General features: G+C 37.3%; 1 protein-coding gene across 2 annotated transcripts in view; it reads right to left on the bottom strand.

Annotated features, from left to right (window-relative positions):
- Positions 1–16,155, bottom strand: part of LOC136678286 (dynamin-1-like) — a 30,249-nt gene that overhangs the window by 7,021 nt on the left and 7,073 nt on the right. For both annotated transcript variants that reach the window (XM_066656279.1, XM_066656280.1), the window contains exons 5-19: positions 15,912–16,010; positions 14,229–14,389; positions 13,928–14,070; positions 13,075–13,210; positions 12,414–12,481; positions 12,107–12,245; positions 11,808–11,894; positions 11,536–11,606; positions 11,201–11,252; positions 10,744–10,755; positions 9,378–9,491; positions 1,985–2,094; positions 1,624–1,735; positions 823–996; positions 104–345 (exon numbers count right to left, since the gene is read on the bottom strand). In XM_066656279.1, coding sequence (XP_066512376.1) covers positions 104–345; positions 823–996; positions 1,624–1,735; positions 1,985–2,094; positions 9,378–9,491; positions 10,744–10,755; positions 11,201–11,252; positions 11,536–11,606; positions 11,808–11,894; positions 12,107–12,245; positions 12,414–12,481; positions 13,075–13,210; positions 13,928–14,070; positions 14,229–14,389; positions 15,912–16,010 — 1,720 coding nt within the window. The remainder of the gene's footprint in view (positions 1–103; positions 346–822; positions 997–1,623; positions 1,736–1,984; positions 2,095–9,377; positions 9,492–10,743; positions 10,756–11,200; positions 11,253–11,535; positions 11,607–11,807; positions 11,895–12,106; positions 12,246–12,413; positions 12,482–13,074; positions 13,211–13,927; positions 14,071–14,228; positions 14,390–15,911; positions 16,011–16,155) is intronic.

The following is a 16,155-nucleotide window of genomic DNA, read 5'->3' as shown; positions in this document are numbered from 1 at the left end:
CATGATATTTAACAGTGTCTTTCTCTACAGCTTTGTACTCGATGTATATATAAAACAAATGCATTTCATAGATAAAGCTGTAAGGCTTTAGTAAATAGCCAACCTGCGTCCAGAGGGTCCTCCCTGCACCTGCAGCCATGAGTCATCCACTGGAGGGGGCATAGCAGTGGACACAGTGGTGGTGCTGATGTCTCCAATGATGTTGAGAGCCTCTTTGAGGGCATGATACATCCGCAACATCTCCTCCCTGTGCTGTGCCTGCTCAGCCGACTCCTCCATCAGAGTATTCTGATCTCCACATGAGTACAGCTGAGCCAACAACTCTGCATGGATGAACTCTTTAGCCTGTCCCACATGGCAGTACAAGGAGGAGAGAGAGTGAGGAAGAATATTTACTGGAAAATCTGTTAAATGATATATATCACAAGGCCAGGTAATGGATAATGGCACTAAAACAAAACCCAAATGAAATGTAACCAAAGTGAAAAGCCACAGAAAGGCACTGAGAGAGAGAGAGAGAGAGAGAGAGAGAGAACTGCATATGAATGCATTAGGAAAGCGTAACTTATTAACCACTTTAATCTGCACTGGGCTTCACTTCAGTAGAACTCAACAGACTCATTTGGACCTCACAAATAGCTTCACTAGTATAAATATATAAATAAATAAGACAGAAAGAATGCTATACATTAATAAATGAATAAACAAGCCTTCCTGAAGGACCAACAATGGGTAGTTTGCACTGTGATAAATTCTGCAGAAATATAGTAGATTTCCAATCAAACATTAGAAAAACTAAACGGACAGGAAACAAACACTTACATTGTTGATCATGAGGTGCATAATGGTCTTGGGCATGAGATCACGCACAGTCTTGTTGACTATGGCCATGTAGGAATCCACAAGATTCCGGATGGTCTCCACCTGCCTCTCCAGCTGAGGATCCATAGAATGCATGAAGCTGTCTGAGCTACTCTCCTCACTGGCTTCACTCTGCTGCACAACACAGTGAGAAAGAGCAGGAGTGGATGAAATAGATACACAGCCTAAAAACTCCAGGCCATAAAGATAATCTTAAGTACAAAAGTGTACATCCAAACATTTTTTTTTAAAAAGTGCATACTTTTTATTAGAAGAAAACCTTCTAAATGAAAGTATATTAATTGTATTTCATTTATATTGTTTACACTACATATAAAAGTTTATTTGGGAACATTTCATACTAAATGTAATAATGGAACAGAAAAATGTATCTGCTTTACTTTAACAAATATCAAGGATTTTGGAAAATATTTCTTTTCCTCTAGAAATTTTTAATATATTAGGGTTGGATATATGAGGTTAGCATTAATTGTCCTAGCATATATCCCCTATGGTTGATTAGCACTGGAATCCAAAATTAGAAGTAAGTTATTTTGATGTCCCTACTTACCTTTTCCTTGTCCTTTCAGTGTGGACAAACGTAAGTAAAGACAGAATACATTGGGAAGAGGAGTTAGTGTAGGTAAAGCTAGTAATAAGTTAACTGTCTAGAACATAAATATAGTCGTAAACAGATTACAAGATGTTACAAGATTAGAAAAATATATAACAACAGGATCAATTAAGGAAGGTGTAGCATACTGTGATGCGTTCTGGATAAACACCAGCACGCAGGAAAGACGCCTTCCAGCTGTCCACCTCATCTTGGGTTTCACAGGCCAGTTCCAACTGCCTGTAGTCCTTATACACATTCCTAAAGTTCACAAGCAAAATGGCACATATACCTCTATCACTGGGTAGTATTACTTGAAGCCAACAAGCTGAGAAAGAGAAGTCTAGCATAACATCCCTAAAGGACTTCTACATTTAATTTTCCTAACTGTCACTAACAACATCACTGGACAGCTCAACATTTCACACTATGCCTCATTATGTAACTTCCTGTCTTGTTAAAAATGCTAATACATTAAGGGTTAATCTGTACTTAAATAGCAGCACTGACCTCTGCTCAGTGTTAAACAGAGCAAAGATGTGCTTGCTGGACATGAAGCTTTTCTCAATGTCCCGGAGCCTCAGGTTATCCACAGGCAGCATGTATTTCTTCTCTTTCTCCTGCAGAGGGAAGTAAAGTAAGACAGCATTGTGGGTGACCAGGCTGAGCTGGAGCTTTTGAGGCTCAGGGCATGTAATTAAGTACAACAGCAGAAATGCTGTTCCAAAGTCAGCGTTGCTTTTTGTATAATAATCTTACATCAGTATTACAAAGGAAATTATACATAGTATTATATATCAGGGGCTATTCTTAAAATGTGAAAAAATGCTGAGTTCTGATTTCCAGTAGCACTACGTGTATTCTTTCAACAACATATTATTATGCCTGGTAATGATTAAAATTGTTGTTACAATCTGAGAAACCAAAGATGGAAAGAATGTGGCTGTTTTTCCCCTATTTAAATACAGACAACTGCCTTGGGAAAGGAGAGAAATGATTTGTAACCGCTGTGATATTTTTCTTTAGAATTCACAGATTTGTTGCTTTTTTTGGCTTTAAATCTATTTGACTACTTAGATATTCTTTAAATTATGTACCTGCATATGGAAAGAAAAAACAGGGATGATTAAATGAAAAACTGAGTAGGAGGGAATGAAAGAAGAGTGTGGGAGAGGCTGATGCTGCCAAACAGTATGAAATATGCATACATCCAATATGTAACCAAGATGCAAAGCAGTCCCAGGAGCCTGGTTAAACAGCAAAAAAAATATGTATGCATAATCAGAAAGGTAAAATCATCATTCATTTGACACTGTGATAGAGTATGATCTGACATTATCCATGAACCACTGAGAGGAACCAAGATTCAGAAGAAAAATCATGATAAAAACACAAAGTGGAACCAGCAATCATCTTCATTTGGTCAACACCAGATAGCAAAACAACACTGTAGTAAAAGTTCTAAATAATTCAGCAAGAAATCAAGTCTAGTGATTTCAGATTAACATCCAAAATAAAAGTTGCCTACCTTAACTTCCACATATATACAATTAATATCAACCAAAAAAAGCAACCAATGACAAATAATTAAAACTCCTGAAGAGTGACGAGAGGGACCATCTCATTTAATGATAAAGGTGCTAGAGCCAAATCAATTACATTGTAAAAGCACAATGGTGATGGCACTGAGTGTGGTTCTGCTGAAAACAGCCCTGGTAAAATGTGTCAGCTGTATCTAGTGAATGACCACACAAAGCCAACAACATCTGCTTACAAACCAGTAAATTAGACCATAGGAGATGTCATCAGAATCTGAGAAGACACACATAATTTTATTTACAATCTCTTGCTGCTCAGACATTTCCCCTGGGAAAAGTTGTCCTGTAACCTCACATTTTAGTAAAGATCTCAGTAAATTCACCAATGTAAAAGCACTGATGTTTATCTGAAAATAAACTAAAGCCAGGAACTCAACAATTTTTCAATAACGACTAAATAAAGTTTCCTGAACCATCAACAACCAACTTTAGAGCACTGAAATTGTCTTCTTAAAAATAAATAATGTAGAGTCTGGTTACAATCTCCCAAAAGAACTGTAGCTCAGCAGATCTCTGAAAAGCAAAAAAAAAAAACCCCCACATATGATTGGAGAAGAGATGGTGCCCACAACACACACAAATCCGCCCAATGAACATATTGTTTGAGCAGTAGTCAGCAAAGCTTTGTGGATTTTTAACATTGGAAGGGGTCGCTGGATGTAAATTTTTAGAACTTCTAAAAAATAACCACCCATTGAAAGGTTATTTAAGATTTCTTCTCTGGCATAGCTTGAAAGAACCCATTGTTTTTAAAGTGTACTATGATACAGTTTTCTGATCATTTTACCACATACACAGATTTCTGTGCAATTTTTCTCTGCAAGTTTTTATTTCAAGTGCAGCATTACAATGGAACTCCAGTTAGATCCCATACCATCCTGTAACTTACCAGCATTTTTCCCTAACACAGTAAGCAGCCAATAATAATAGATTTGTCTCCAGTAATAACAGTCTCTCTGAGAAGATGGCTGGACTCAAGCCTGGTAGAAAATATTGAATCATAAGCACAAAGACTGAGAAAGTGTCTGATTATTCCTCACAGTTTGGCTGAGTATGTACAAGAACTGTGAAAGAAATGATTGTAAAGTGGCTTTAAGTTTTTTGTTTTTTTTTATAGGTAGCTTTGAATTCAATCAGAGTATCCTTCTCATAATGAATCTGGCACTAGTTTCAAGGCCTTTTGCACATTCACTATAGTTTATATTAAATGAATGCTGATAAATCTAGAGTAGGTTATTTTGTAAAAAGCAGCAAAAGCATGATTGTTTTTGAAAGTTTCCCATTGAAAAAAAAAGTCAACCTGCAGTTGTCCTTCCAAAGCCACTTCCCAAAAACACACGAAGGCACACTGCCTGGCTACCACTGGAGGAGTCCCTGAGAGGGGGAAATTGCTGGAGAGAGGAGCACAACACGTGGATTTATAATCATGTCTGTCATTTCTTTCTTTGTTTAACAGTGCAAGCTTTAGGATGTGTTGGAGGATCTTTTTCAGCTATTCTTGGGTGATTAGCTTGCTAGCTTTCAGCAATGTGTGTGGAGCACCAAGAAGGATGCCACACATACGCAATTGAGTACACATATACAGACAGCTGGGTCCGGGCATGTGGGCAGGTTGTGAAGTATAGACAGATAAACGGATGTACAGTCCTGCAGCTGCCACACACAAACACACACACACACACACACACACACACATATATATATATATATATATATATATATATATATATGCTATCCGGATAGAGAGTATTTCAAAACAGAAAAAACACTACTAAAACCTACTCCAGCTTTAAATAAAAATGTTTTATTTTCTATCATTTTGGTCCAGTATTCCTAAAGGGTAAAAGATACAGAAACACCACAAATATACTGTGACGAGGAAAAGAAAAATGATATATTTACAAAAAAAAATGACATCTCATGTAATTGCTAATCAACAGCTAATAGAAGCACAGCTCAACTTTATACATCTAATGTAAATTAACTTTGATGCAATAAACACTATGGTCTTACATGATTAGTACTTAACACCAAATACACACACATCTTTACAAAGACAGAACTGGTGTTCCGTTCAGTGCAGCAGTACAGTACAAAAATATCACACACGTCTGTTTTTAAATGTATAACTACCACTGCGCTGCTTCTGTGTGCCAAAACCTTAATAAGTCATGTCTTAAGATGATTTAAAAATGATCATAATGTGTTTTTACTATATTGAACCACCCCTACCAACAATGAAGTGAAGAAGGGACTGTGATGACAATGCATAAATTATTCATTTCTGGAGATATTCCAGACCAAATCCTAACTGTAGGTGGTTTGCATTAGGTTACTGCAAAGAGCAAACCCAGACCGCTGTCATAAAATTACTGCCCAAACCAACAAACATTCTCACACGGGGCTACAATAACAGTGGCCCTGGCAATGGCACAAATATGATAAGAGATCCGGTCAAAACATTGACACGGTTTAACCCTTTATTTGGGTGAAAAACATCGTAGCATCTAAAACCAATAATCCACACACATTTGTCGATACCACTCTGAGTGCACAGAATAATACATCTAAATACATTTTACACATAAGTTGTATTTTATTCTTATACTTTATGGTTTTGAACAATGATCTAAAAAAGGCTCTCCTCATATAATTAAAATACAGGAGTACCTCCAGCTCGAGGCTGATGCACTTTAATATTGCCAGCATGCAGAAACACCAGGTTCTCTGGAGGCAGCTTTTAATGAGTTCATCACAAGCATCAGTGATAGCTTAGTTAATATAAGGTTATTTATCTTTCACATGCAGAACTTTCGCCTTGCATCTATCCAGAAAGTAATGAAACACCATCTCTCTTGCTAATCTGCACAGAGGTTTAATATATTGCTTTAATATAATAGACAACATGTATTTAATATTGATATATTGGAGAAAAATAAATATGACGTGGTTTAATTTTTCCATACAACTCTGCATATATCTAATACATATGGGGCATATTATTATTACATGTGGGGGCTTACATTTTTGTGACATATGTATGACCCTGTGTCCTGACATTGTATAAAAACTTGTGTGTGTGTGTTTAAATCCAGTATAAAGAGCTCTTTATGCAGTCTGTGGAGAGGAAGTGAGCTTCAGAGGGAAAGCAGCACGGAGAGAGGTAGAGACCAAAGGCCTGCACATCTGGAGATACTACAACTCAACCTCCATGCCAAGAAACTACAACATTCCTTAAGTTAGTCAGTCTCTCTCTCTCTCTCTCTCTCTCTCTCTCCTCACATAGAGCAGGAGAAAGAAATACACACACAGACCTACATACACACAGACACAGAGACACACACAGAAATCAGTAGAAACATATAAACACTCAGGTTGGTGCTGGCCCTTCTACTGACAGGTCTTCAACATTAGTCTGACCTGCCAAAGAGGCCAATTCACACTTCCTGCTGACCTCTAACCTTGTTCTTCCTGTTTAGTAAAAAAAGAAAAGAAACCTAAACCCTGAAAAGGAAAAAACCCACATGCTCCGCCTCCTACTGCTCTCTTTCCTTCTCCCTTTTTCCATCTCTTGCTGAGGAAAAATCTGCCACGTCGATTCAGTAAAATCTACGCTTGACCTTACTGCGAAGCCTTTTTTAGAGCGATGAGCTGATTCCACCCTTTATAACCTGAAGTACATTCTTCAGAGCCTTCTACAATTTTGCCGAGGGTTTGTGAAAGATTTTTTTACCAAGATTTACCTCTGCGATTGTGTGTTATTTTCTTAGTTATTTGCGGGGTTTTTTTTAACAGCATGAAGACTTTGTGATGATTCGTATTGCTTTATCGGCTGAACAAGGTGAAAAGGCTGGCAGAGGACAAAGACTTTTTTGCCACCCACGTTCTTGCCTTCTCTCAGCACCATCAAACACTGAGACCTCACAGAGGACCCTCCTCTCCTCACCACCCCCTCCCCCCCCTCCCACCACCCCAGACCCACCCATCGCTCCCTCACTTGGACCTCCACCAGAGCCCAGTCACAGAGAGAGAGAGAGAGAAAGAGAGAGAGAGACACAGACTGAGAGAGGGAGGGATGGAGGAAAGGATGGACAAAAGTTTCTGAGAGAAGCAAGAAAACGTCTGATCGCCGTATGCCAAAGCATGGATTCCGCCAACTCTGAGGTATCCTTTATAGTCTTTTCAAGTACTTATGGTTTGCATGTGGGCTTGGAAATGTCTCAAAAAAGAGCCATTGCACTGTGCAGGTTGAGGACATTGTGTAGTAGTGAAAAAGAAGCCTCTCTAATGGTTAAGAGTGTCATATATCTGTAACATGTATTTGTATCATTTATATTTAGGCTTCCTTTTCCTATGCAGGGTATCAGAAATTGTCATAAACATTTCTTTCATCGTGATGTGATTATTTATTTTTTATGAATATGCCAGATTCACAGATTGCAGCTAAGATATGGGAAGGTACTCTATGTACTTTCTGTACAAGCCTTATATGTAAATTGCGTTATCTTTGTATTGTAGGGTCTCAATGTAATCTCATAAATGTAAGAAAAGCGCATAAGCAATAGTATGTGCATATGTTTATTCACTTTTTTAAGTTTCTCTCCACCCCATGTCAATGTACTGTATTATTTCTCAGAGGAGTATAACTTTCAGAGCAGATGGCCCGCCTCCATCCTCCATCCCTGTCGACTTCAGGCCTGGCCCGCTTGCCCAGTGTTCAGACTACCTGTTCAGGAAGTAATGATTGTACAGTAGTCTGCACATTGGTTAGGCTGAACAGGGGAACACATGCTGAAGCCAACAGCAGCAGAAGACCATATACATATAGACCATTAAGATGAACTATGGCTGTGAACTCTCTTTTATCAGTGCTATTTATATATATATATATATATATATATATATATAGTGCAAAAACACATATGTCGGGGGCAGAAAAAGCTCAAAGGAAACAGGCCGACTTTACGATGTGTTATGAAATTGTACATAAATTAACATAATAAAGATGACAGAATTCTTCAGGAAGGTGTAGTTGGTTGTGTTTTTTTTTTGTCATTTGGTCAAATGGAGTCAACTTTACCTGAATAACGACCCTTAAAAGAAAAGTTTTAAAAAATAACCATTTTTCCAGGGACTTGCATTCTGGATATACTTCATCAATACAATGACTGCCAAAATAAAACACAAGATTGTGCTGATGAGGTGTACAGGCAAATTCAGTACATTTTGTCATGTTTAACACTTAAAATATTTTGGTTGATTCATTAACAAAAATCTTAAAATACTCTAAAAAGTAAATAATTCTGAAATACAATAGATTTGCACTTTACATTTCAATCCAACATATTCCCAGACCGTTTTGTCTTTTTTGATCTGTGAAGACAAAGGCTTTATCCATTTACTCCAACTTTCTGAGAGACTTTAGGAAGTGTTGGGCTTTTCTTCAGAAAGACTTGTGGAAGTGTTGGGCTTGCAGACTCAAAGTCTGGTATGTACGGTAATGAAAACCATATGCCCCCCTCCCTTAGGCCCAGAGCAGCCCGGTCTACCCCAACTTCATGCCTGCTGTCTAGGCCACAGGGTGGGGGCTGGTCATGGAGGTACCGTAGCACACATGCACCTAATCACAGCACTGCAGAGTTGCAATGTTGCACTAAAATCAGTACTAAAAATAGAGCTCCTGCATTCACTTCAATTAATCCACTGAAAATCTCCACACTACAGAGACTGTCCTCACCTACTCGATGCCTTCAGACCAGCTGAACGCTTTCCAGGGAAACAGCGTAATCAAAACAATACATTAGAGCCAATGCATTAATCACAGGGAAAGCGGGCTCTCAGACACATAGCCTAAATACACAGCGCTTGACGGCGTGAGGGCAACTAGAACCGCTCCCTAACCCTGGAGCATGAAAGTAAACAGGAGATGATAAGTGATCTTTGAGACTTCAGTGTATGTTAATAAAGCATGTACACAGCAAAAAAAGAGGTATATTAAAAAGTAATTCATGCAGATTAATCAAGTCTTATTATTTTATTTCTTTTAGCCTATTATTTGGCTTTTGTCAAGACATAGTGCAGGAACCAAGCAAAACAATCTGGAAGTTGGATAAGATTAACTTAACCAGATAAAATCTCTTTAAACAAGAAACAATGTCTAGTTTAAACAGCCTAGTAAATAATATGATACCTGACTATTACTAGAACAATCTCTTAATGAGAAATATTCAGTGTATTGTCTACAAATGAGATGCTTCCCTTCCCGTAATGTCACCTTTGAGAGAGTAGTGGGGAAAGGGACTCACCTCGTCATCTTTGTACCATGACAGAGTCTCAGCGGTCAGCACAAACCAGTACTCTTTTGCTCCTCCCTTCATGATGCCAATGTTATTGATGGTTAGCCAGCCCTTCCTAATCACCTACAAACAAGCACGTCACACAAGATTAGTGCAGCACTGAGTTACAGCTCTTGATTCTGTGACAAAATGTCATGACCTCAGAGGAAACAGTAGAGAAAACCCAGGGTTAACCTAACAAAGTCAGGGCAAAGGTGAAGGGTTAGATGAATTGTTAGACTTAGAGTAATATTGTAACAGAAACCATATATGGCAAAGAATTATTGTATTGTTAAGAATTATTTGTAACAATACACAAAAATGTATTGTTAGACTTAGAGAATTATTGTAAAAGAAACATATGGCACCAAACAATTTTCACAATAAATAACTATTTTAACCAAAGGGACTCCTACTATATATAAGGTGAACCTCAAAAGTGCATTTTAAAATATTGTTTAGTATTTAAATTAATTGGATTAATTTAGCGGGTTCCCACAGCCAGACAACCACATTAACCGTGGTGTGAAATTTTTATTTATTTTATCTGGACATACATTTTTTCAGTGCCAAGACAGCAATAAAAGTAAAATTATACTATGTACTATAAAATTAAGTATAGATGTAAACTTGTATTAGAAGCTGGCCCGTTTGCTCCACTAATGATATTATATATATATATATATATATATATATATATATATATATATTGTATTATTGCTTTTATTATAACAATATAACAGCAATCATGTCATTGCTTTAAACCATAGATTTATAGATTAATTAAAATAGACTAATATAGACTAGAATAGAATTATTTTTTTGTCATTGCACAATAGTGTGACAAAATCTAAGGTGCAGTAAATGATGATTATTTTTCAACATTATTATTTCTCTAATAATAACCAATTTATCAATCTCTAATATCTACAATATATGAAAATATATATGTAATGTTTTCACGTATTTTTAACAATTTTGGTTGAGGTTGGGGAGACTGCTTGTTGCTTGTGTTTCAAGTTCACAGGAGCACACAGGGCCACTATTCCAGACTCTAAGGTTTTTTTTGTATGACAATTTACATTATAAGGGTGCTACATTAATGCAGCATAAAAAGAGAGGGCCAAATGCATATCTGGAGGTTAAAATACCCTGGTGTATGTGTTTTTGAATACAATTTATACAGTTAAAACATGGAGATGCTATTTAAAGGAATATTAGGCAGCTTATCAGCCTTGTTTAAATGCCCTTGCAAATACTCCGGTCCATTAGCAATCACAAACACACACACAAACAAACATACAGGGCATACAGACAACACTCTGTGCATTCTTACCATTATCTCATCCTGTAGTGCCATTGCCATAGCAACAGTGGAAAAGCAAAGGAGAGAGTTTAAGAAAGGTAATTAGATAAGCTTCAACACAGTAGAGAGAGAGAGAGAGAGAGAGAGAGAGAGGAAAAAAGAAAGCAACAAACACTAATACTGCCAGAGGAAAAATAAAGCACTAGATCTCTCCATTCAAACTTTACTAATCAGTCTTTAAGAGCTTAGTTCTGTACTCTTAGTGGAACAGTTTAAAACTCTGAAACTGTATAGTGACATTATCATTAGCATGTCAAACAAACATGACATTTGAACTTTATCATGCCCATGAGTCAGTGAGTAATGGTAGTTGATGCAGAATAATGCTCACATTAGCTAAATTTTTGACATAAACCTTTGCCAGCTGTTTAACCAAATGTATGTGTCTGCAGAGTTTGTTTAGTGTGGGCTTATCACTGAGGCCTACCTGGTTTCCTGCAGCCTTCTTCTTACTCATCTGACTGCTTCTCTGCTGGGCACTGAGGAACAGATAACAACAGTTCAGATGTTCAGAACATCATATACTCACAATACCAAACCTCAGCCAAGGGTCATATACTATTCACCCATAGTGTATTTTGCCATTGACATAACGTAGTCCTGCACATCCAAGAGCAAAGCATGATACTGAAATGTTCTGTAGTTTCAATTCAAATTATTTGGGTCCATTTGTCATGAAAGTTTGTCACACAGACATTATTTTGGTATGACATCATAATATAATCTAGATGCAGGCTTAATCCTAAAAGATTATGGTCTTACTTGGCAAACCCAATGAAATCCTCATGGTTGGTGTTCATGTAGGCCAGTTCAATGTCAATGAGAAGCATCACCTATTCCACAAATAACAAAATAAGAAATTGTCATAACGTATTTATTTTTCTTGCATCATAAGTACTATATAATGTATTTAATAAGCAGTTATGTACTGGCCCATGTAAAGAGATTGTCCATCCTTTTAAAATCCAGTTCTATAAACAGTTAGATATGCATTAGGTATAATTTGGGTAGATTAAAAGCAGATAAGATTCTACCTGGTCCTTGGTACGACTCTCCCTGTCACGGATGTGCTGTGTGACAATCCTCTCCATCTCCTCCCTCAGCATTGGGTATTGAGCCAGCTGTATTCACAAACACAGATACTTGCTCTGTGAACTAAGTATCAGCAGATATGTGACTATCCTTTTTGGGGCTAAGTAACTATCCTTTTTAGGATAAAATGTAAAAAATATTATCAATTATAGTTTATTTATTCTCAAACATTTTGTTGGCAAAGTTATAAAACAGCTCACAGGGAAAGGTATATAATAAAGCTTTACAAAAGCAGATTTACCTTCTTAGTGCACTGCCTGACTGTATTCACCAGCTCAGTGATCACCAAGTCCACACACTTCTGACATGGTTCTTTAATCTTACCAATCTGTCTCTTTACAATTGTCTCAAAGGCCATGTCTGGGGTAAAGAGACCAGTCCTGAGTAACACGATAGAGAGAGAGAGTGGGAGAGAGAGAGAGAGAGAGAGAGAGAGAGACTTAGTTAAATTACTGAGCTATTATAATAGTGTCTGTGTTGCTCTCTTCACTACTACAACAACTAACTATAGAACTTAAATTAATTTGTGTGTGAGAGGGACGACCCACCTGATACCATGGATGTTCTTAATAGCGTAGCTGATCTCCTTCCGCAACTCTTTCTCATCAAATTCCATCTACACAATCAAAAGCCACAAATAAACAATGCCATTTTAAACCCCTTATTTTAATTTTTAGTACACAGCTTAAATATGTTTCTCTGTGCTGCACTACAGCAAAAATTAGACACCAACCTAGATTACAATTAATTCTCATTAATTTATCTCCAAGGGCTATTATAATTGGTTTGGTTTCAGGCGATATACTGAAGATATTAGAAATAAGACAATGCACTTGCATAAAGAAAGGTGAAATTAGAAGAAAATCAGTAAGGAATATAGGATTTTCTCGAGCTGAAATTCAAATCATTATTTAAAAATGTACAGATATCTGGACTCATAACAAACACATTTAAATAGGCAAGACCACTCAAACTGCTCCAATCACATATACAGCACTAAAAGCTTTGAGAAACAGGAGAAATGTGAAACCCCCTGAAAAGGGGTTTCCATCTATTCTTACACTCTGAGAAGACATTATGAATCTGAACATTATGGGTCTGAAAGTATGTGTAGCAGCAGAAAGTATGTGTGTAGGGCGGGGGTGTGGTTAATTAATTTAAGGATGAATCATTTGCAGACAACTGTACATCATATGTAAAGAGGATCACCTTGACCAGCTCAAAGGGGAAGCGCTCATGGAAGATGCGGTTGATTCTGGCTCCTCCTGACAGCTCATACGTGTCAATCTGATCCCCAGAGCCCTCAATACACTTCTCAAAGTCCACAGCAAACTGCTGAACCATCCTATAAGGGGGAAAAGCAGCAATTGTCAGGAATGTGTGCATATGTGCGCTGACCTTAGCCATGTTTGTATTGAAAATGAAAGATAAAAAAATGTATGTCTGAGATGTGTTAGAATACAAACACTTACTTATGTAAAAATAAGGATGTAAAGTTAATGTTAAAAATAAGTGTTAAAGGGCTTCTTTTGTACAATGCCTGAGCAGACCCACCTTTAAATAGTTGATTCCAGTATTATTTAGCCTGCCATTTCTCTAGCAATTCGGAAATATTAAAAAGTAAATAGTTTAAAAAATGCACAGTGCACATTTTTGTTACTAATATGCTTCCCTTTATAGCAACAATCAGTCATTTTCTCCAGTGATACTCCCATAGCATTATACTAACACCGAGTGGCCTGAATGAATCATAGATTCAAGAGTAAAAATATAAACATGGCTGCCACTATGAGGGGACACACACTCTATGGAGTATAAACTAGTTAATTCAGGGACTTGCAAAGCTGTTTAAATCTTGATGTAAGTGGCAGTGTAAAAAATAATTATTTAATCACTTTCATAAATATTGTTTGCTACTTACTGGTTGTAAAGCTCCTTTAAATTACCACTCTATGTTCTGTGTCTGGGCTCCATATTTAAAAACAAATGCACACATTTATTACACATGTACTTTCAAGTGCTGCTTGAAATGGTGAAGCCGAGACACAGAGATCAGACTCACTGTAGCAGGGCTTTGGTCTTGCGAGACGGATCATCCGGCCGGAAGTGTTTGTACTCTTCCACCTCCTTTTCAATGGACAGCAGCTGGCTCTGCAGCTTGTTCCTCAGCCCTGGCAGTGTGTCTCGAATGTGGTTGGTCAGTTGCTATAAGCAGAGAAAAATCAACTTATCAGTTCAATGAGTGTATTAAACAAGTAAATCTAATTGTATACTTATCAAACTGTAGTATATATCAGGTAACCATTTATCATAGATAATCATTCATTTATGAAGTACTTTATGGTGAGTAGATGTTTTTGTACCTGATTGAGGGCTTTCTGCAGGTAAGGTGTTCCCATGCGTTCAGCCAGGTGACGGTAGGCTGGGTGAGTGAGGAAAAACTTCCTCTCAGCTGCCATGGCAGCAGTGATGTCCTTTTTGCCATCAATATCCTTCTGACTACGGTTTACTACTCCAATGTAGCCTATAGGGGGCAGAAAATATCAGAGTGAACTGCTGATGAAAATAATATGGTATAGGAATATGTCTTACAGCAGGGGGTTTAAAATCAGGGGCCAGCCTAGAAGTAGCATTTGCATTTACTGACTGACTGACTCCTAAGGTTGAAATGCACATAGGAAGTTATTTCACCATCTGTTGTAAGTTCAGCCATATTTCACATAGTGATTTTCCACCAACAAGGGAACGGTTCCAGTTCGTGAACTAAATTTGGAAACATTCTGCACGTTCCCACCGGCAAACCAATAGGTTCTTTGGTGTGAATCATGGCTTCGTCCGTGGGTGTATCGCAATTCAGTAACTCAAGAAAGAGCTCAGAGCCTCAAATACAGCGTTATCTCCCAGTGGAGGTTGATGGTGTCATATAGCATTTCATATAAATAAATAATAGGACATAAAACAGGAACACACTCTGTTTTTGTGTGTTTCTGGTGCTGGGTTTGACTCTGCATTAGATAAGATGCTCAATTTTTCACAAGCTCAGCAGGCCGGCTTGGAACTCAGCAACATTTACACATGTATTATATCTCACAGAGAGAGGAGGACTGCTGAATTTGTCTTACTTCATGTGAGTGTGTGTCTTTGTCTGAAATATTGTAAAGGGAAGTGGTTTGGAGACATTTTGTGGCATTAGTGTCTTTATAAACTCCATATAGCTGTGCACAGACACATTAAATTCACATACTTTACTCTAACAAGTTAAATTTAATAAATATTAATTGTTATTCTTAAAATCAACAAAATGCTCTTGGTATTCTTTGGTGGTAGATCATCTAATATTTCTTTCTGAATAAAATGAACAAGAAAATCACTGATGCCATTGTTATATATTATGAAAAAAAATCTGTGCTCCTTTTTTCATTTCTGAATTTATTAGTCCTGCCGTCTATATTCTCTGTACAGCACAATCACAAAATAAAAACCACATGTAAACAAAGACATTGATATGAAGCTTCTCCAGACCTTCCAATGACAAGGATATTTATTTTGGGCTTTCCTGTTTATGAAATGCCAGAAACACCTCTGTGACAATGGCTATATTGCTAATGGCGGTCTGGCTTTATTCTTGTTTTAAAATAGTTACAATAAGCCCAGAAAAAATCTGAATTTCTGTGCTTCCTGCCTGAATGGCCTGTCCCGTTAAAATCTCCACTGGACTATATAGTAATATAATAATGTCATTATAGATGAATGAAGAAGTACAAACTGCAGTGACCCCACGACTCCCAGGTACAAGTTCTGAGAATAACCCAGTAATACATTATTGGGCAATTAAGACTCAGAGAACATCACTGAGGGTTATATCACCTGGGAAACCATTTCCATTAAAGAATGGACTTGTTCTCTGAGAGCAACAAGTGAACTAAGTGCACCTAAAGTGGCGATCTAAAATAAATTGCCTACTCAAAGATGACGCACAGAAAAAATATTTATAGTAACCAGACTGGACAGAGTGAACAGAATGTGTTCTTGTGACTGAGTTTTACCTCTGCGCAAAGGAAGAAGTTTATTTTCCAAGATATCACGAGCGTCTGTGCCCTCATCCATAAGGTCTAATTTTGTGATGACACCAATCGTTCTTAGACCTGCCCAGAAGATATAAAGACATTTGTAGGTAATGTTATTTATATTCACACCTTCAAAAATAAAAAATGAGCAAAAATATACAAAAAATATCAGCATCACTAATACATCGCCTCTGATCATAGTTCTCTTTTTCTTTTTCTTTTT

The sequence above is a fragment of the Hoplias malabaricus genome, chromosome Y (assembly GCF_029633855.1).
Source record: "Hoplias malabaricus isolate fHopMal1 chromosome Y, fHopMal1.hap1, whole genome shotgun sequence".
Taxonomy (NCBI): Eukaryota; Metazoa; Chordata; class Actinopteri; order Characiformes; family Erythrinidae; genus Hoplias; species Hoplias malabaricus.
The sequence above is the reverse complement of the archived record's forward strand: the minus strand, read 5'-3'. Positions and strand labels throughout refer to the sequence as shown.